Raw genomic sequence first — 22,566 nt, 5'->3', positions numbered from 1 at the left:
AGGTGAGATTTATTCCTGAGGGGCAAAGGTGGTTCAACATTCACAAATCAATCAACATGATACATCAACAAGAGGAAGAATAAAAACCATATGATCATTTCAACAGATGCAGAAAAAGCATCTGACAAAGTGGAATTTCCATTTGTGATTAAAAACTGCCAACAAAGTAGGTTTAGAGGTAACAAACCTCTAATATAGTAAGGGTTATATATGAAAAACCCACAGCTAATATCATACTCAATGATGAAAAACTGAAAGCTTTTTCCTGAAGATCAGAAATAAGACAAGGATGTCTCTTCTCACCACTTTTATTCAACTAAGTACTGGAAGTCCTAGCCACAGAAATCAAACAAGAAAAAGGAATAAAAGGCATCCAAATTGGTAAGGAAGAAGTAAAACTTTCACTATTTGTAGATGACATGATACTATATATAAAATACCCTAAAGACTCCACCAAAAGACTACTAGACTGATAAATGAATTCAGTAAGGTCACAAGATACAAAATCAAAATATAGAAAACCACTGCATTTCTATACACTAAATGAAGAAGCAGAAAGAGAAAATTAAGAAAATAATCCCATTTATAACTGCACCAAACATAATAAAATACCTACGAATAAACTTAACCACAGATGTAAAAAGACCTGTACTTCAGAAACTATAAAACAACAATGAAAGAAACTGAAGATGACACAAACAAATGGAAAGATATTATATGCTCATGGATTGGAAGAACAAACATTGTTAAATGTCCATACTATTAATCTACAGATTGATTGTCCATACTAAGCAATCTACAGATCTAATGCAATCCCTATCATGGGGCACCTGGGTGGCTCAGTCAGTTAAGCGTCTGATTTTGGCTCAGGTCATGATCTCAAGGTCCTGGCATTGAGCCCCATGTAGGGCTCTTGCTCAGTGGGGAGTATCCTTCTCCCTCTCTTTCTGCCCCTCCCCCTGCTCATGCTCTCTCTCTCTCTCTCTCAAATAAATAAAATCTTAAAAATAATCCCTTTCAAAATACTAATAGCATTTTTCACAGAACTAGAACAAACAATCCTAAAATTTTTATGGAAACACAAAAGGTCACAATAGCCCAAGTAGTCTTGAAAAAGAACAAAACTGGAAGTATTAGAATCTCAGATTTCAAGATACACTTCAAAGGTGTAGTAACCAAAACAATATGGCATTGGCACAAAAAGAGACACATAGATCAATGGAACAAAATGGAAAATCTAGAAATAAACCCATGATTAATTAATTAATCTTTGACAAAGAAGGCAAGAATATGCAATGGGAAAAAGTTTCTTTAACAAATGGCACAGGGAAAAATGGACAGCCCCTTGCAAAAGAATGAAATTGGACCACTTTCTTACACCATACACAAAAATAACTTCAAAATGCATTAAAGACCTAAATGTGAGGCAGAAAACCATAAAAATCCTAGAAGAGCACAGGTGGTAACTTCTCTGATATTAGTAGTAGCAACATTTTTCTAGATATGTCTACCGAGGCAAGGAAACAAAAGCAAAAATAAACTACTGAGAGTACATCAAAATAAAAAGCTTTTGAACAGCAAAGAAACAGTCAAAAAAACTAAAAGAAAACCTACTGAATAGGAGGAGATATTTGCAAATGACCTATCTGACAAAGGGTCAGCATCCAGAATATATAAAGAACTTCCACAATTCAACATAAAAAAAAAAAATCCAATTTAAAAATGGGCAAAGACATGAACAGGCATTTTTCCAAAGAATACACAGAGATGGCCAACAGACACATGAAAAGATGCTCAGTATCACTGATCATCAGGGAAATGCAAATCAAAACCACAATGAGGTATCACTTCATACCTGTCAGAATGGCTAACATCAAAAACATAAGAAAAAACAAGTGTTGGTGAGGATGTGGAGTAAAAATAATCCTTATTGGGGCGCCTGGGTGGCTCAGTGGGTTAAGCCGCTGCCTTCGGCTCAGGTCATGATCCCAGGTCCTGGGTTCGAGCCCCGAGTCGGGCTTTCTGCTCAGCGGGGAGCCTGCTTCCTCCTCTCTCTCTGCCTGCCTCTCTGCCTGCTTGTGATTTCTCTCTGTCAAATAAATAAATAAAATCTTAAAAAAATAATAATAATAATCCTCATTTACTGATGGTTGGAATGCAAACCAGTGTAGCCACTGTAGAAAACAGTGTGAAGGTTCCTCAAAAAATTAAAAACAGAATTACCATATGATTCATTAATTCCACTACTGGGTATTTATCCAAAGAATACGAAAACACTAATTTGAAGAGATATATGCACCCCTATGTTTACTGCAGCGTTATTTACAATAGTTGAATTATGGAAGCAGCCACGTATCTACTGATTGATGTGGTAAACATACACAATGGAATATTATTCAGCCACAAAAAGAATGATATACTGCCATTTGCAACTACATGGATAATGTGAAGTAAGTCAGAGAAAGACAAATACCATACAATTTCATTCATATGGGGAATTTAAGAAACAAAACAAAGAAAAAAAGAGACTAACCAAAAAACAAACTTTTAACTATAGAGAACAAACTGATGGTTACCAGAGAGGAGATAAAGAAAATTAAGAGTGCACTTATCATGATGAACACTGACTAATGTATAGAACTGTTGAATCATTATATTGTACACCTGAAACTAATATAACATGATATGCTAATGATACTGGAATTGAAAAGAAAAAAAAGGAAATGGTTAAAATGGAGAATTTAGGGGCGCCTGGGTGGCTCAGTGGGTTAAAGCCTCTGCCTTTGGCTCAGGTCATGATCCCAGAGTCCTGGGATCAAGCCCCGCATCGAGCCCCGAGTCCAGTTCTCTGCTCGGCTGGGAGCCTACTTCCTCCTCTCTCTCTCTCTCTGCCTGCCTCTCTGCCTACTTGTGATCTCTATCTGTCAAATAAAGAAATAAAATCTTTAAAAAAATAAAAAAATAAAATGGAGAATTTAATGTTTTGTGTATTTTACCAAAATAATTCTTCAAAAGTTGGTTTTTTACTTTCCCCAAAAGATCTCAGAATAAGACAAGGATATCAACTCTAACCACTTCTATTCACCACTGTACTAAAGATCCTAGCCAATAGAATAAGGCAAGAAATAAAAAGACTTCTAGATTAGAAATACAGAAATAGGTGTGCCTGGGTGGCTCAGGTGGATAAGCATTTGCCCATGGCTCAGGTCATGGTCCCAGGGTGTTGAGATCGAGCCCTGCATTGGGCTCTCTGCTCAGTGGGGAGTCTGCTTTTCCCTCTCCCTCTGTCCCTTCCTTGCCTGTGTGCGTGCATTCTCTCTCTCTCTCTCATAATAAATAAAATCTTTAAGAAAAAAGACAGAAATTAAACTATGACATGATCATGGTTATTTAAAACTGTAAAGAATCCACAAAAAAAGCTACCAGAATAAGTGAATTTAGGAAGACTGCAGGATAAAAGTCATGTAGCAGATTGTATTTGCCAAAAAACAGTCACAGCAATATTTCTGGTGCTACCTCTTCTTCCATAACTTTGCCATACTGCACGAAGAAGCAAAATCTATCCCATCAACCCCTCTTGATCTTGGGTTGAACCTTGTAACTGCTTTGACGAATGGAATGCAGAAAAGAAATTGTATGACCTTTGAGACTATTTCATAAAAGGCAATACTGCCTGGCCAGCCTCCTTCCCCTCCTCACATAATTTGTCTTTGGAACCCAATACTGAGAAGAAGCCCAGGCAACACAGAGAAGCCATGTGCAGAAACTCCAGCTGACAGCCCCCCAGAGTCTCAGGCAACATGGAGCACCAAGCACTAAACATGGGAGAAAGTACACTCTCAGAAGAATTCAGTGGCTAGCCTTTAAGCTGCTCTAGCTGATGTGGAATGGTACAGAGATAAGTTATCCCCACTGAGCTCTGTCCAAAGTATAGATTCAAGGGAAAAATAAATACCTATGTTGTTTAAAGCCACTAAGCTTTACAGTAATCTGTTATGCAGAGTAACATAGTAACTGCCATAAGTCAATATATGAAAATCAACTGTATTTCTAGATATTAATAAAAAGAATTGAAAGATGAAATGAAAACACAATGGTTATAAGTAACATTGACATACTTAGGAATAAATTTAACAAAATAAATACAGGACTATGGAGGGAAGCAGAATTATAAAATGATCCCAACAACACTTGTCATTACATAATCTGAGTGTGGAGAAAATTCATGAACGATGCAATATTATTCCTATGATAATGTTATATTATATGGCAAAAGAGAGATTATCTGGTAGACCTAATTTCATCACAGGAGCCCTTTAAAAGCCCCAAATTTTCTCTGGTTAGTAGCAAAAGAGAAAGTCAGAGATTGAAAACATGAACAAGAGTCTACGCACTGGTTGGGAGATAAAGGGAGTCATATGGAATGGCCTTGAAAGCAATCTGAGTGACTTTCAGTCTATAGCCATCAAGCAAAAAAGGACTTAAGTCAACAACCTGAATGACCCTGGGAATAGAATCTCTCAAGAGTCTCCAGAGAAGAACTCAGTCCAGGCAAAATCAAAATCAAGGTTCTGCCTTTGTAAGATCCTAAGCAGAGGACCCAGCTCAGCCCACCTGGGTTTTTAAACTAAAAAACTATGAAATAGTAGATGGAGATAATTTAAAGTCTCTAAGTTTGGGTTGATTTACTACATAGTGATACAAACTAAATATAACTGCAAAAGGAACAAGAGTGAAGTTTTGGGGACAGAAATAGTCTATATATTATGATTCTGACAGCAATTACATGGATATATATATATATATATATATATATGTGTGTCAACACTCGACCAACACTATACTTAAAATAGATGCATTTTATTTTATATTAATTATACCTTAATAAAGTTGACTCTAAAGAGCCAGTTTAAGTTTTCTCCTTTTGCCTCTTGTCACCTTATACACTACTCCCATAAGTAGTTTTATGTATTCTCTGCTTTAGAACTCCTCATTTATTATTGATTCTCCAGCCCAGGATAAGTCCTTAAAGTTTTTGGGGTTTTTTCTTGTTGTTGTTCCAAAGATTTTATTTATTTATTTGACAGACAGAGATCACAGGTAGGCAGAGAGGCAGGCAGAGAGAGAGAGGAGAAGCAGGCTCCTCACCGAGCAGAGAGCCCGATGTGGGGCTCGATTCCAGGTCCCGGAGATCATGACCTGAGCTGAAGGCAGAGGCTTATCCCCCTGAGCCACCCAGGCGCCCCCAGGATAAGTCCTTAAGCCAGAATATTCAGTTGTCACTAGAGGATGTGAACAGTAGATTATCATGATCTGATTTACATTTTTTAAAAGATTTTATTCATTTATTTGAGAGAGAGAATGAAAGAGAACATGAGACGAGACAGGTCAGCAGAAACAGACTCCCTGCCGAGCAGGGAGCCGAATATGGAACTTGATCTCGGGACTCCAGGATCATGACCTGAGCTGAAGGCAGTCGCTTAACCAACTGAGCCACTCAGGCACCCGTGATTTACATTTTTAAAACATTACTTTGAAAACGTCTAGCAAGGAAATCACCTAGGTAAAGCTTAGAATTCTATAAGAAATTTACTAGTTGGAAAATCCTATCTTAGAACAGTTTCCAAATTTTATTTCAAGGAGCCCTGGTATTCAGTATAATATCTCTCACAAACCCAAAGTAAGTAGAAGACGACATACACAGGTAGAGGGAATGGGGAAAACATACAAAGGGGAAACAGCCTCACAAGTTTTAACCAAACAGCCTCCTTTTATCTGCTTTGTATACAAGGATTCCATGCAGGAGTTTGTAGCAGTTGTTCAAATGCTAAAAATATTTTAAAATTACTGCTTTATAATTTTGGGCAATTTTTGCTTTAAAAAATGGGCAAGAAGCATTCTGATTTTCTCCTTCTGTGTCACAGGAAGCCAGGTATAACATAACCAATAAAGCAAGGGAAAGGATCTACCACCTCATAGGTCTTAAGCCCTTTGGGGCTGCTCCAGAGAATTATAGCCTTATTGCTGGCTCAGTGACTGTATGGATCATGTCTAATTCACCTCTGAATCCCCAGATGCCTATCACCAGTACACATTGAAATACTTGCTAAGTTTAGCAGGACAAGAAAACAATGTTAAAAGATATAATAAAAGGAGCTGTAACACAATCTGACACTCTTCAGTAAAGTGGCTGGAACACACCACTCCTAGGTATAATTCTTTAAGGACTTCTTGCAGAAGAACACCAGGAGATATATACAAGAACATTTAATAGCAGCACTGTTTCATTTATAAGTAAAACAAAACCAACAAACATTTCAGTTGAGAACATCAGTAAGTAATTTATAAAACATACACAATGAAATACTATATAGCAAAATGATAATGAATAAGGTAAAAAAATGGTATTAATCCACAAATATAGTATTTAGTGGGCAAAAAGCAAGATGCAGAGTATGATACACTATATATCGTCAGAAAAGCAGTTACAACATGGTGGATGAGAGAGATGTATTTTAGGAAGAGTCACATAGGAGGCTTCCATTTTACTAGTTACTGTTTCATTTCTAAGGTTGAGTGGTGAGTTAATGGGTATTTATCAACCTTTGAATGTACTTACATTTGAAAATTTCATATTCAGTTTCAAGTCCTATGCCAAGGATCAGCAACTAAGGCCTATGAGTCAAATCCAGCTCAACACCCATCTTTGTAAATAAAGTTTTACTGGAACTCAACCATTCATTTGTTTACATGTTGTCAATGACAAGGTCAGGGCTGAATGGTTGTGACAGAGAAACCTAAAATATTTACTGTTAGGCACTTTACAGAAAATGTTTGCCAACTCCTATTTTATTTCCAAGTATAGAGTGCAAACGAAGGAGCAATTAATTCTGAAATAACACATATATAATCATGGTCATAATTACTGAGAAAAATGATCAGCAGATTTGATGCTAGCCAGAGAAACAAGGATGGAAGGAAAACAAGTAAAAACTAAATAGCCTTCAGAGCACTGCTGTCCAACAGAACTTTCCGTGATGATGGAAATATGCTAGATCTGTACTATACAGTATGTGACCACTAGCCACATGAGGCTCTGGAGCACTTGAAATGTGGATATTATGACTACAGAACAGAATTTAAGATTTTACTTATTTTTAATTATTTAAAACAGTCGCATGTACCTAAGGACTACCGTACTGCACAGTGCAGCTTTAGCGCTTTGGAGGACAGATTGATAGCAGTTGTCATCTGAAACCTAGGACGGGGCACTTACTCAAGGGAACAAAGAGCTGCCTCCCGTTTAGAAAATTGCAGCCACTGATGGAAAGGCAAACCATGGATAATAGTAAGGGTAAGGTTAACACACAGAATTGGGACTGATAGAATATTCATAAAAATTGGGCCAAACGATTACTCTAAGAAAGAGGACATAAAGAAAGAGGATGCAAAGTAATAGAAGCAGAGATTTGAAGCTTTCATGATAATTTATAAAGTGAACAAACACTGGGTGAAAGAGAAGTACAACAGCAGAGAATTATTCGGCAGGGAAACCAAAAGAGTCTTGACTTTTAAAAAAAAATGAGTTCCATAATTCCACATGTGAATGAGGAAAACTCTCAGAATATTTAGTGGTTAGCTAAAAAAGCCGTATGAGTAAGGGACTTGGTTACCAATAATGACTTTCTCCTCACTTAACCAAAACAAGTATCTGCAAAAGATATGCCATATTATATTTTCTAGATTTATTTCACATAGAAAGATGATGTTTAATTTTTATTACTTTGCCCAATTATCATCTAGTCCTAGTGTTATTTTAAACTTTCCAAATTCTCATTAGCTGGACATTCCTTCCCTTTTCTACTTTGATGCACTGTGTTTCATCCTTCCCTATCCAAACTACTAATATACTACCCAAGCTTATAAAATATTAGCTTATGATATTTTTGATATTTATGATACAAAAATATGCTACAAAAAAAGGAATTTTGAGAAACAAACTACCTTACTTCCCAGTAGCCAGAAGGGAAGGCTGTCAGCTTTTCTCCATTGAGGGTGATATTCACTGTGGGTTTCTCATAGATAGATTTTATGAAGTTGAGGAATGTTCCCTCTATCCCTATACTTTGAAGTGTTTTAATCAGGAATGGATGCTGTAGCTTGTCAAATGTTTTTTCTGCATCAATTGAGAGGACCGTATGGTTCTTCTCTCTTCTCTTATTGATTTGTTTTATCACACTGATTTGTGAATGTTGAACCACCCTTGTATCCCATAAATAAATCCCACCTGGTCACGGTGGATAATCTTTTTAAAGTACTGTTGGATCCTATTAGCTAGGATCTTGTTGAGAATCTTTGGCATCCATATTCATCAGGGATATTGGTCTGAAATTTTCCTTTTTGGTGGAGTCTTTGCCTGGTTTGGGGATCAGAGTAACGCTGGCTTCATAAAAAGAGTCTGGAAGTTTTCCTTCTGTTTCTACTTCTTGAAACAGCTTCAGGAGAATAGGTATTATTTCTCTGAATGTCTGGTAGAATTCTCCAGGGAATCCATCAAGTCCTAGGCTCTTGTTTTTTGGAGATTTTTGGTCACTGCTTCAATGTCGTTACTAGATATTGGTCTACTCAGGTTGTCAATTTCTTCCTGATTCAGTTTTGGAAGTTTATAGGTTTCCAGTAATGCATTCATTTCATCTAGGCTGCTTAACTTACTGGCATGTAACTGTTGATAATAATTTCTGATGATTGTTTTCTATTTCTTTGGTGTTAGTCATGCTCTTTCCCTTTTCATTCATAATTTATTAATTTGGGTCCTCTCTCTTTTCTTTTGGATTAGTTTGGCCAGTGGTTTATTGATCTTATTGATTCTTTCAAAAAATCAGCTTCTAGTTTCGTTGATGTGTTCTACTGTATCTCTAGTTTCTATTTCATTGATCTCTGCTCTAATCTTGATTATTTCCCTTCTTGTGTGTGGGGTTGGCTTAATTTTTGATTTTCCAGTTCTTTAAGGTGTAAAGAGAGCTGGTGTATTCTGGATTTTTTCAATTTTTTTGAGTGAGGCTTGGATGGCTATGTATTTCCCCCTTAGGACCGCCTTTGTTGTATTCCATAGGTTTTGGACCGAACTGTCTTCATTCTCATTGGTTTCCATTAATTGTTTAAGTTCTTCTTTGATTTCTTGGTTGATCCAAACATTCTTAAGCAGGGTGGTCTTAAGCTTCCAAGTGTTTGAATTCCTTCCAAACTGTTTCTTGTAGTTGAGTTCCAGTTTCAAAGCATTGTGGTCTAAGAATATGCAGGGAATAATCTCACTCTCACTGATTTGTGACCCAGTATGTGGTCTATTCTGGAGAAAGTTCCATGTGCACACGAGAAGAATGAGTATTCTGTTGTTTTAGGGTGGAATGTTCTGTATATATCTATGAGGTCCATCTGATCCAATGTGTCATTCGATGCTCTTGTTTCTTTATCGACTTTCTGCTTGGATGATCTGTCTATTACTGAGAATGGCATGTTAAGATCCCCTACTATTAATGTATTCCTATCAATATGACTCTTTATCTTGATTAACAGTTGTCCTATGTAGTTGGCTGTGCCCGTATTGGGGGCATAAATATTTGCCCAAGATCAAGCTTTACTACAAAGCTGTGATCACCAAGACAGCATGGCACTGGCACAAAAACGGACACATAGACCAGTGGAACAGAGTAGAGAGCCCAGATACGGACCCTCAACTCTATGGTCAAATAATCTTCAACAAAGCAGGAAAAAATATACAGTGGAAAAAAGATAAAGTCTCTTCAATAAAAGGTGCTGGGAAGATTGAACAGCTATGTGTAGAAGAATGAAACTCGACCATTCTCTTACACCATACACAAAGATAAACTTGAAATGGATAACAGACCTCAACATGAGGCAGAAATCTATCAAAATTCTAGAGGAGAACATAGGACATAGGAGAACCTATGGAAATAGAAGAAGAACATAGGAAGAATATAGGAGAACCTCTTCGACATCAGCCACAGCAACTTCTTTCAAGCCATGTCTCCAAAGGCAAAGGAAACAAAAGCAAAAATGAACTTTTGGGACTTCATCAAAATCAAAAGCTTCTGCACAGCAAAGGAAACAGTCAACAAAACAAAGAGGCAACCCACGGAATGGGAGAAGATATATTCACAAATGACACTACAAAGGGCTGATATCCAAGATCTACAAATAACTCTTCAAACTCAACACACACAAAACAGATAATCACGTCAAAAAATGGGGAGAACACATGAACAAACACTTCTCCAAAGAAGACATGCAAATGGCTATCAGACACATGAAAAAATGTTCATCATCAGTAGCTATCAGGGAGACTCAAATCAAAACCACATTGAGATACCACCTGATACCAGTTAGAATGGCCAAAATCAACAAGACAGTAAACAATATGTGTTGGAGAGGATGTGGAGAAAGGGGAACCCTCTTACACTGTTGGTGGGAATGCAAGTTGGTGCAGCCACTTTGGAAAACAGTGTGGAGATTCCTTAAGAAACTAAAAATAGGGCTTCCCTATGACCCTGCAATTGCACCACTGGGTATTTACCCCAAAGATACAGATGTAGTGAAAAGAAGGGCCATCTGTACCCCAATGTTCATAGCAGCAATGGCCACAGTTGCCAAACTGTGGAAAGAGTCAAGATGCCCTTCAACAGATGAATGGATAAAGAAGATATGGTCCATATATACAATGGAGTATTATGCCTCCATGAGGAAGAATGAATACCAACTTTTTTATCAAAATGGATGGGACTGGAAGAGATTATGCTGAGTGAAATAAGTCAAGCAGAGAGTGTCAAGTATCATATGGTTTCACTTACTTGTGAAGCATAAGGAAAAACACAGAGGACATGGGCAGATGGAGAGGAGAAGTGAGATGGGGGAAATTGGAGGGGAAAACAAACATGAGAGACTGTGGACTCTGAGAAACAAACTGAGGGTTTTGGAGGGGAGGAGGGTGGAAGGTTGGGTGAGCCTGGTATTACGGAGGGCACATATTGCATGGAGCACTGGATGTGGTGCATAAACAATGAATTTTGGAACACTGAAAAAAAAATAAAACTTTTTAAAAAGTTAAAGAAAATAAAAAGATAAACACACAAAAAATAAAATAAAATAATGTATAAAGCTAAAAAAAAAGAAGAAGAAGAAGATTGGAATGCAATGTAGAAAACAGTGTGGTATCTAGTAAAGAACACAGGCTCTGAAGTCACAGAGACTTTAAGTCCTGAATATACACACATTCCCTGAACCTCACTGACGCTCTGCTATATGATTTGCAGAACAGGGATAATGATATTTAGCTCGAAAGATATTATGAAAACTAAATGAAAGAAGGTATTTAAAGTACCTAGACAGCACCTGGCCATGCTGGACACCAAACAGTTACTTCGCTCTCACTCTCCAGCATTTTTTTTTTCTTCTACACTTTTAACCTAAGAATACAATGTCCAAGATATGTAAGAAAATAGAATAGTTGTTTTGATCCTGAAAAGGCATTATCCAAAACCGAGGTGAAAGGATCATCTTTAGACAGGAAAAACAACTCTGTTGTTGAGGTTCCTTGGAGGAATCTTGAACACACATGAAGGCAGGTAATGGGAAAATAATGGAGTTCCCTTTTAATGGCTTGTATTTTCTCTGTAAATTAGAAGACCACTTGCTAAGTGTGAAAGAGAAGAGGTAAATTCGAGGTTTGAGATGGAAAAAAGTTGAAAGAAATGTTAAAAATATTAGGGAGTCAACCAAGGAAATGACCAAATGGACCCAAATGTTCAGGGTCCATTTGAGACGGGTTCCACATTAGTTTATGAACATAAATGTGTTCTGTTTAAAGACTGTTTTCAGTAGTACTTGGCTACTTGGATTCAGGTACAAAGAAAGAGGTTATCTGGGTTCCTCCTGGGTTGGAATTTCATTTCATTCCATTTATAGGCTAGAATGGTATTTAAATAATGAACTATGAATTCTAACTAAGATAAAGAAAAAAATGATAAAGGATAATATGCCTAAAATGATTAGGATAATGCCAGAGTAATATTGAGCAATCAAAGAGAAAAAGGAATAGTTGTTAATATTACTAATTACGGTCCTCCACCAATAAGTAATTTCGTTATTCTTTTAAGATTTTATTTATTTATTTGACAGACAGAACTCACAAGTAGGCAGAGAGGCAGGCAGAAAGAGCGGAGGAAGCAGGCTCCCTATTGAGCAGAGAGCCCGATGTGGGGCTTCATTACTCTAATTTGTAATCATTTCTATATATTTCTCTCTCTTCCACCAGACTGAGCTCTTTGAAGATAGTGTCTTACTCATCTCTGCTTCTTCCCAAAGCGTAGTCCACTATCTACCACATTGTAAGTGACTATTAAATGCTTATGATTAAACCAAAGAATCAAACCTCCTGCCTCAAAATTATCCATAGAATTTGTTTAAAAAGATCCTAGCTAGGGCATCATAACCTTAACAACAATTCAGAAAACAAGACTTTTCTAAGAAAGGTACGAAAGGCCACTGTCAATTCAATGATAGAAACTCACTCAGCAGCTAACAATATGACTGATGACAGTTTTCCACGCTGCAGACTACAGCATTAACATGAGGAAGAAAATGAATTCACACATACACAACATGAAAACTGAGAATATATCTGTCTATTTTTAAGGGACAAAAGAGGACTCCAGCCTCTATTTTTATCATTCCAGTACCTTACAATGTCGACTGAAATGAGTTATCTGAAGCATAACCTAACCAATGCCGATCAAATATCTGCATTAGGAATTCAAAGCAAGTTCAAAGATAGATAATCTGAGAGCTGGCCAGGCCCATTAACTTCCTCTTTGTATTGGGCAGAAGATACACCCCCAAAATAATACTGTACCTTTCCCAGTTCATCAAAGGCCACAGGGTTTCAAGAAAGAGGTCTTTTAGCCTGAAGATTCAATTTAAAAAACATAAAGATTTTATTTTTGCTGCTGCTTAACTAGTATGTTCATTTTAAAGTATTCAAAGGGGAAATATATAGTTAACAGCTTTAAGAGTGGGAAGTATACAGGAAATCACAACTTTAAGTGTAAACTGTATTGAGTATCTTCTTTAATAAATGGGTTGTCTAAGACTGAGTAGACATATATATTTCCCTAGAGAAAGCATGGTAAAACGGGAGGTCAAGTCTCTAGTTGGTTCTTGTAAATCTGAAGGGCTATGTACACCCAATAAAATACTAAGATGCCTAAACCTCTAGGTCTAACATTTTATTGGGGAACGTAAACAGAGCTCTCATCTGGGATGTCAAAACAATCCCTTGTCTCTCTTACCACCCATGTTCTAACCAGTGGAATTCAAAACAGAACAGAAGCTAGGAAAAGGGGAGTTCAGGCAATGAACAGAAAGGGAAGAAAACATTTTGCAACTGGATACTTCTTAGCCCAGTTTGACTCTATGACTCCCATTTTTCCTTGAAAAATGGAGTATCCGGAAATGTCCTGTCTACTTTCAAGGAAAGAACTTACAGTTTCTAGACAGAGTTTATCTCTTTCCCAGAGGCCCTGTAGAAGAAAAGAGCACCCACTCCTGTTGCATCCCCTTTCTCAAAGATTCTGATCTGTAAAGCAAGCAATTCAATTAATGTGTTTTGACAGTCATTAAGAACAATATTTGAAAAGGATGGGTTGAAAATGTAAGAGAAAGACAGAATAATCAAATGTTTGGGTCCTTAAGAAGACAGGAGAAAATGAGATACACTCTATGCAGCGACAGGTGAAATCTGGCAGAAGTTTAAAAAAGATTTTCTTCTCTACCCCTTTTCTTTTACTTCATTGGAAGTGAAAGAAACAAATACATGTATAAACAGGGAAAGACCAAATTGAGTTTGAGTACACAAGAAAGTATAATACAATCTATCTACATTTCAGAGCGCTACCTAGGGTAGAGACATTTTCATATAATTACCAGACATTTTCTCTTCTTCTCATGGGTACCTCAAAATCATAAAACATCAACATACACGTTTACCTATTAATTAAAGGTAAAATTATAAAATTTTAAAAATCTAAGCCTTAAAAAAATCTTATTCTGTATCTTATATATTAATAACCATCATACAGTAAATATCTGCCACTACTAGAGACTACAGTTAGTCTTTTTACTGTGATTTGGCTTTAAATACTTTCTTATATTAAAAATTAATTCAGAATTACCTGAAAGATAGAGTACCCAAACAATATCAAGTATAGTTCAAAGAAATGCAAAGAAACCTGGCTGCTATTCTACTGACCCAATGCTATCTACTGAATAGTCAACTCACGAGTTGTTTTGTCTCTAACGAAACAAATGAGCACAGATATTAAGGCTGTATTACCTTCATAATGTTAACTAAATCTGTTTGATAGTAGCGATCCTGGTGTGCATTTGCTGCTGCTAGTGTAAGAAGATAATCATTCCTTGCATGGGTAGCTTTAGAATTACATTCAGATCGCCGGGCTTTTAACTAAAACATAGTGAAAGAGAAAAAAAAATCAACACAAACTGATATTGCACTGTAAGATAAATGAGGATACCATTCTTAGCTGGCAATTAATGGCAATTAATGGCTCCCCAACAAGAGTAAAGGTAACCATGTGGAGAAATATTTATTTGCATATAAAAATATTCAACACTATTGAGGAATTAAATAATGATTACAACCGTTACACATGGTGAGAGTGTTTCCTTTTTTTTTAAGATTTTATTTATTTATTTGACAGAGAAACCGAGCAAAAGCAAACAGAACAGCAGAGGGAGAGGAAGAAGCAGGCTCCCCACTGAGCAGGGAGCCTGATGCAGGGCTCGATCCCAGGATCCTGGGATCATGACATGAGCCGAAGGCAGTTGCTTAACCAACTGAGCCACCCAGTCACCCCAAGAGTGTTTTCACATGTTATTTACACTTAACATACTTCCAAAGCTTTTCAAAATACTTCAAAGTATTTTGCTCATTTTATTCAGATGGGAAAATAAAGGTTCCCAAATTAAGTAAGTACCTACTTCTCAAAGACATGGGTAAATCTGCTATGAGTTAGAAAATCTTTTTTTAAAAAATCAGCATTCTAGGTACCTGGGTGGCTCAGTTGGTTAAGTGTCTACCTTCGGCTTGGGTCATGATTGCAGGGTCCTGGGATCGAGTCCCACATTAGGCTCCCTGCTTCTCGGGATTCTGCTTCCCCCTCTGCCTCTCCCCCTCTGTTTGTGTTCTCTTTCTCTCAAATAAATAAATAAAATCTTTCAAAAATAAAAATTTAAAAAAAAAAATCAGCATTCCTCATGTGCCAAAAGAATAGTATGCTGGCTGGGATCCTGGCAGCCAAAGGCGGGTCACTAAACTTACTTATCAGGTATTCGACAGCTTGATGGTCCCACAGGAAAATCTCACTTGGATCTGGCCCAGAGCATCTGCTCAAATCTGAATGAAATGAATTCTGTAGATTTTCTAAATCCCGAGGACTAAGTCTCTTGGACTAAGAGTTTATAGATAACAGGCTACCTAAGCAGGTAAGGTATAGAACCTATCTCTAAAGCAATCTTGAGAAGCAAGCAGTGTCCAAAGTGCTGACACCTAGGCAGAAAACTCCCACGAACTGGGAAGGAAACTTATTCCCTGAGTTAATGACTTTAAAATGCTTCTAAATTAGGTGGAAATAACTGACTTCAACCCTCAAAAAACCCAGTTCTTTTTTAGTAAGCTAAGGTTTTTCAATTGTGAAATAGTTTTTAAAAACTCACCTTTACACTTGCTTTCTGTAAACTGATTCTTGATTGAAAAAGACTAAGTTTAGATCTATAATAAAACAGAAAATACAGTATGTTTAATAAAATTATGAAATTACATATGACATCTTTAGTATTATAATTCCAAATTTTTAAAACAGTGATGCTTTTCCACAATGCTATTCCAAAAGAGAACTAAAAAAATAGAAAGCCAGGAGCAATGATTATTTTCCTTTACTATAGGAAGAATATTGTAGTGCAACAAGAAAATTGGGATATTTAATTAAGATATCCTGAATGACAAGAATACAATTTGACAAATACAATATATCAGTATCTCCTAATAAACAAGAGTCATCAAACTATAGGTGATTCCCAGTGTCATGCAATTACACACATTTAAATTCACACTTAGTTTAGAAACTCAGGGATAACCAATCTGGGGAGGCAAAAATTAGCAGGCTTTCAGGGTCATGTGCAATAGGCTGTGACAACACCTGCAATGCAACCTACAGTAGGATATTCCCAGGGTCTTCAAAGTCCTTAATTCCATTATTTCTCCCATGAAAAGTCTTTCTTGTTTGGCTCCCAGCCTGTGAGCTCCCTCCACTCTTAACCATAGTATTTGGAACACAGTGAGAAAGTCCTTGGGCTCTGCCCTATATGATTTTGTTTTATTTAATCTTCTCCCATTCTGATATCCTTATTTTCCTCAATTCCTTTCAGTTTGGGAAGGAAACATAATTAACAATCAGTAGTAAAAATATGCTGGTTTTACCCAAACAGCTAGAGATAAACAGAAGGAGAAAGTCAACAGACAAACAGTAAGGAGTAACAACACTCCCACGACCGACCAGTGATTTTTGAAGCTGCAATGTTTGTCTTGACTGCAGTGTCATGGTGATTGCCATGGGAGAATTCAGTACATGTGCTGGAAGCTATGCCATAATACCAAGGAAAGTTGCAGACCCCATGGGAATGGAAGGTGGAGCAAACCAGTCTCTGCATAGCAAATGTTTGGAGGATAGCAAACGCAGCCTATGATCTTTCTAACAAAACAGAAACATTCAGGGATGCACACATATGAATCGTAACTACTTCTCCACTGTTTAAAAAAAAAAAATTGCATCCAAGATACTCCTGTTATTTTCTACCTTGCCATATTCGTATTTCCTGGGGTTCTGTCTGCTTTTATTAATCAGATTCCTATTTGTTTTGGTTAGAAAAAGCCACACACTTCAAAATTTGAAAGAGCCTGTTCAAGATTAAAAAAGACTGGGGTATTCTCAGTTCCTTTTCTTGCAGTCATTATCCAAATGATCTGAGTTGCACCTAGATTTTCCAATATAAGGTTCTAAGTTTCTGCTTTCTGTTTCATTTGCTAATCCTCATATCAACTCTCGTGTGGTACTTAAGAAGATATTAGTAATAGATAAAATGATATAGTTTCAATGCTCAAAGATTCTGATCTATAACAAATAAGATACACATAAATATTGAATTGTATTGCACACTCCTCACCATCTACTTCCAAATGTTAATGCTCCTTAGGGTCCCAACCTCAATTTCTCATTTTATTTATGATTTCATCCCTATAACTATCATCTGATAGGCAACCAACCCCAAAGCGAGATCTTCAGGCCCAGATTCTCACCTGAGAGTTAGATACATGACTCCCTACCAAATTTATTCACTTCAGTGTCCCGCAGGCTCTTCAGAACCTACATATCCAAAATGGAACCCACCCTTCCTTTCAAATGGCATCCCTCTTCCTTTTTATACTCTCTCTTAATGTGCACAGCTTACCATCTATCAAATCATCATATCAAAAGTACACATAGTCCCGTCTTTATTTCCCCTTCCTGAGCTTCCTTCTCATCTCTTTCAAGACTCTATCCAAACATCACTTCTTCTATAAAGGTTTCCTTTCTCATTAGGCAAAATTAATTTATTTTCTCTGCTTACAAAGCAGTGTTTTCATACAACTACAGCGAACATATTATTAGTTACTACGTAAGTGACTGTAGGTACTTAATTTGAGTCTACTGTGAATAAACAAATCATAAAGTTACTTTTAAACACATCTGCCTTTAATTACAGGCTTTAAATTTCTTAAAGATGCAAAGCTTATCTTACTCATCTCTGTACTCAAAGTACCCAAAATAATTATTCAATAAACATTTAGAGAGCCAATGAAGATAAAGAGGCATTTCTTACTCTGTAGTTGAATGAATTTTCCAGGAAAGTTACACACTGAAATAAAATGTCTAATTTGATGTAACTGCTTTGAATTTGGGCCATATTAGAAGGCTGTGTTTTGCGATGAGCATCTGTGAATTAGATCCTGTCAAATCCATACTTCTTAGGAACTGCCTTGGAATTGTCCTCATTTTTGCTCTGTGGACCTTGGCTAAAGTAGGTATTTATATATGCTCTAACAGATCTCTCAACTCTCTGTTCTAGAATTCCCTGAAAGTTTTAAAAAAACAAATTCCCCAAAACCACCATGACAGGAAATTCCTATAAGGAGATCATCTAATCTAAAATCTTCAGATCTTTTTGGAAAGATGGGTTCACTGACTCTATCACATGGGAAATATCTGCATGCTCAGAAAAATAATAAAGACAATAAACTAAAATAGCAAAATATTAAATATGTTTTCCAGTAATGTTAAATACTTTAGGAATATTCGTCAACCAGTCCTTGGTACGGAATTAACTTTGGAGGAAACCATAAATTTTCACAAGATGCTTATGAGATTGCTTAACTTCCTATAGATAAAAACATATTAGAAAGAATTCCCCCCTCACTGGTCTGTACAAATGTTCATGACCTTTCTGATTTCATGCCTAGGAGTTAAGAGTCAGCTTTCTTAATAGACCTCTTTAGAGTCCCATTCAATGGCACAGGTTTTTTTTTTTTCTCAAAAACTTTATCTTTCCTCAGCTTGTCATAGCAAAAATTCGTACTGCTCACTTTATATATCCTTTTATTATCAATTGCCAGTTCCTTCTTTTCCTAATTATTCTCAAAATAAAGGGCTTATGATTCACATATACTAAAAGTAAAATTCACACATTTGCTAAAGCATACATTTAAAAAATATATATATTAGAATTTCACACAAGAGAGAAACTGTGTCTGAGGCAGGATTTCTATACTGAGGTCAGTGCTATTTATTTGAGATGTCCAAGGTGCCTTCAATGGCATGCTGAGGGTCAGGGATTTCCAACGACAACTCATTTAGAGTCTAACATGAAAAAAATGAGGCTCCTAAACCCAGATATTCTGTCACCACAGCAATTTCAACCAGCTTTGCTAAGCGTTCAATACAATGTTCATTTGTCCTTTTTCCTTTTCAAAATTCAACTTTTAACGTGAAAACTAACGATCAAATATTCTCATTTTGCTATACTAATTTAAATGAGATCATCCAATATAAAAGAAAAATTTGAATGTATGTAACATTTATAGGTCAGATTAAACCAACAAAACCTAAGAATGAGACTATGCCCTATATTAACAGAAAACAAAGTATTGGCAAAAATAACACTTATTTGCATAATTACTTTTTGAGAAATACTAAAGCACATACTTTGCTTCGATGTCAGCTTTCTCTCGTACTGCATGAGCCATCTGTTCAGTCTCAAAGTACTTCTTTTTGCCTTTAGCTAAATCTTTCACTGTCTCTTGTAATTCAGTTTGGATCTTTGTCAACTGGTCCACACACTGTAAAATACAAAGTGCAATTATGATGATATTAGTTTTCAGGCTTACCAAAAATGAATTTGTCCTAAGGACTATGCACTATGCCCTCAGGATGGAAACCCAGGAGAAAAATCAACACTTTTAGTCTCCTTCAAACTGCAAATTAAAATCCAGCGAACAGCTGGTACTCCCATCTCAAGAAATGTATCGAACAGTGTCCCAGTTTGCTTAACAACTCTTAATAACCTCAGTGCTGCTGAAGACTGACGTTAAGGTAAGGCAGGAGAAGAGCAACAATGAAAATGCTTTTATTGTTGGAGATACCATGACACTAAAGGCAAAAGAACAAAGCAATCTTATATTTCTTCATAATTTTTGGGTGGGGTCATGCTGATCTTCTCTATAGCATGCCAATTTTAGTATATGTGCTGCAAAAGTCTTAATGTGCTATAAAATCTTAATAAAATCTTTACATGTTTGGGGAACTGATGATGCAAAGGATACTGAAGAATTCTGCTCTGGGAAAGGAGGAGTGTAATCTGACAAGTCTAGCATAAATCCAAGATGGAGAGAAGCAAGAAACCTCGGTACCATGTAACAATTACTACTCAAAATTACTGACAACTCAGTTCTTTGAATACATATACACATCTGGGAATGGAAACAGGCATGATTAACTCAAAGAAATGTTTAATTAATAAATTCTTATAACACATTGGGGCCAAAGTAACATTGCTTTGGGACTCTTCTGGATATCTAAAGGGAAAACACTTTTCCCAGTTTGCAACAGACCAATGCAAAGTTTTGCCAGCCTGAGGCCAACTCAGGGAAGCCTCAACTGAAACACTTCTGAGCCAGAAACAGAGTCTGGTGGAGACTAACAAGAGCTCAGCAAAGCAGGAAGAGACACTGGTGAGGAACTATATTGACAGGATGAACAGCACGGAGTAGAGGAAAGACACTGGAGCAGCAAGGATAAAGCACAAATAAACTTACACATGTGACATACAGGCTAGAGTTTCCCAAAAATTGTTAGGTGGTAAGAAAAGGACTACTTTACAGTAAGCAAAAAACCTGGAAGATTCCCTAAGAGCATATTTACTGAGGACTTAACAAGTGCCAGGCTATAAATAAAGGGTCAAAAAAAGCCTCACCTCTTTCTCCTCGGCATGAAAACTGGACCCTTACTTAACTTTCTAGGTCTGTGTTTCAACAGAAACCTGATAAAGACACAATGTGGCAACACCACTTATGAACATTGATAGGTAAACTGCATCAGTGTGGAAGAAAGTACAAATGCACAATAAATATCTGATGGAAAAGTCCTGGGTTCGGGCTTCTGTGAGTATGATAATGCCTGTATATGGACAAGTCCTTTGCAGAGACTTTGGAAGTTCTGGTGTAATAAATAAACAAATAAAGTTGTAATAAAAGCTTTTAGTCTCTTTAGGGTCAGTGGCTATCCCTGTACATATGAATCTCATTCTCTTACCCTAGACCTTTCACCTGAGGAACCAAGCAGAATAACTGGTTGGTTATGCAGACTGAGGCATACACTGGTGGAAGAACTAATTATACTAGTGCTGGATGCCGTCCTGCTTGTTAACTGTGTTTGCTATTCTAATGTCCTTCTAAATAAACCTCATGCCATGTATGGCCTAGGATAATCATGACAGTCTCAGTGTTTTGCTACATTTAAGAAGATTTATGGGCGCACACACAGGCAAAATGTGTAAGTATAGTACTTTATAAATATTATCACATTTACTCCTCCAAACGACTCTGATAAAAGTATTCATATTAGTACCATTTTTTTTTAAAGATTTTATTTATTTATTTGACAGAGAGATCACAAGCAGGCAGAGAGGCAGGCAGAGAGAGAGAGGAGGAAGCAGGCTCCCTGCTGAGCAGAGAGCCCGATGCGGGGCTCGATCCCAGGACTCTGAGATCATGACCTGAGCCGAAGGCAGCGGCTTAACCCACCGAGCCACCCAGGCGCCCCATATTAGTACCATTTTAAGATGAGGAAATATAGGGTGCCTGGGTGGCTCAGTCAGTTCAGTGTCCGACTCTTAATTTTAGCTTGGGTTATGATCTTGGGGTCATAGGATTGAGCCCTGCATCAGGCTCCACTCTCAGCACAGAGTCTGCTTGGGATTCTCTCTCTCTCATGTCCCTCCCCCAGCTTGTGCATGCACCTGCTCTCTCGCTCGCTCTCTCTCAAATAAATAAAATCTTTAAAAAAAATGAGGAAATAGACTTACAAAGGTTAAATAATTTATCCCAAGTCATACAGTAAGAAAGTGATGATATCTTTTACCATGTAACCCACTATAGTACGTGCCCCAGTTTTGTGACAACCACGTTTTTAATATCCTTATGTAGAGAAAACATACCTTAAAATAGTAAGCTTTTAAAAAGTGACATGTAACTCACATAGCAGAAAATTCACCCTTTAAAAGTATACAATTCAATGGTTTTCAGTATATTCTTAAGGTTGTACAACTATTACCACTATTTAACTTCAGAATACTATCATCACCCCCAAAAAAACCCCCATACCAATTACCAGTCACTCTCCATTTCCCCCTACTCCTAGTCCCTAGAAACCACTAATCTACTTTTTGTCTCAATGAATTTCTTGCATTTCATATCAGTGGAATTATATAATATCTGGCCATATATGTCCCAAGACTTTCACTTACTATAATGTATTCAGGGTTTATCTATATTATGTATTAATTCATTTCTTTTTTGTGGCTGAATAAGATTTTGCTGTGTAGATATACTAAAATAATAATCTTTTATCTTGCAGAAAAATCTTCCTTTCTCTTTAGTTTTAATAGTCCTTATCATAAACAAACCGCTTATTTAAAAAATAATACCATGAGGGGTGTCTGGCTGCCTCAGTCAGTAGAGCATGTAGCTCTTGATCTTGGGGTCATGAGCTCAGGCCCCAAGCTGAACACAGAGATTACTTTTTTTTAAATTTAATTTTATTTTTTCAGTGTTCCAGGATTCATTGCTCATGCACCACACCCAGTGCTCCATGCAATAGGTGCCCCCCT

At 36.9% G+C, this 22,566-nt stretch overlaps 1 protein-coding gene across 1 annotated transcript in view; it reads right to left on the bottom strand.

Annotated features, from left to right (window-relative positions):
- FCHSD2 (FCH and double SH3 domains 2) overlaps positions 1 to 22,566 on the bottom strand; it is a 297,456-nt gene that overhangs the window by 112,745 nt on the left and 162,145 nt on the right. The window contains exons 6-8 of the mRNA XM_047690735.1: positions 19,386 to 19,519; positions 15,805 to 15,859; positions 14,405 to 14,533 (exon numbers count right to left, since the gene is read on the bottom strand). Of these exons, the coding sequence (XP_047546691.1) occupies positions 14,405 to 14,533; positions 15,805 to 15,859; positions 19,386 to 19,519 (318 nt within the window). The remainder of the gene's footprint in view (positions 1 to 14,404; positions 14,534 to 15,804; positions 15,860 to 19,385; positions 19,520 to 22,566) is intronic.

Source organism: Lutra lutra, chromosome 10 (genome assembly GCF_902655055.1).
Source record: "Lutra lutra chromosome 10, mLutLut1.2, whole genome shotgun sequence".
NCBI classification, from domain to species: Eukaryota; Metazoa; Chordata; class Mammalia; order Carnivora; family Mustelidae; genus Lutra; species Lutra lutra.
This window is presented reverse-complemented; position numbering and strand designations above follow the sequence as displayed.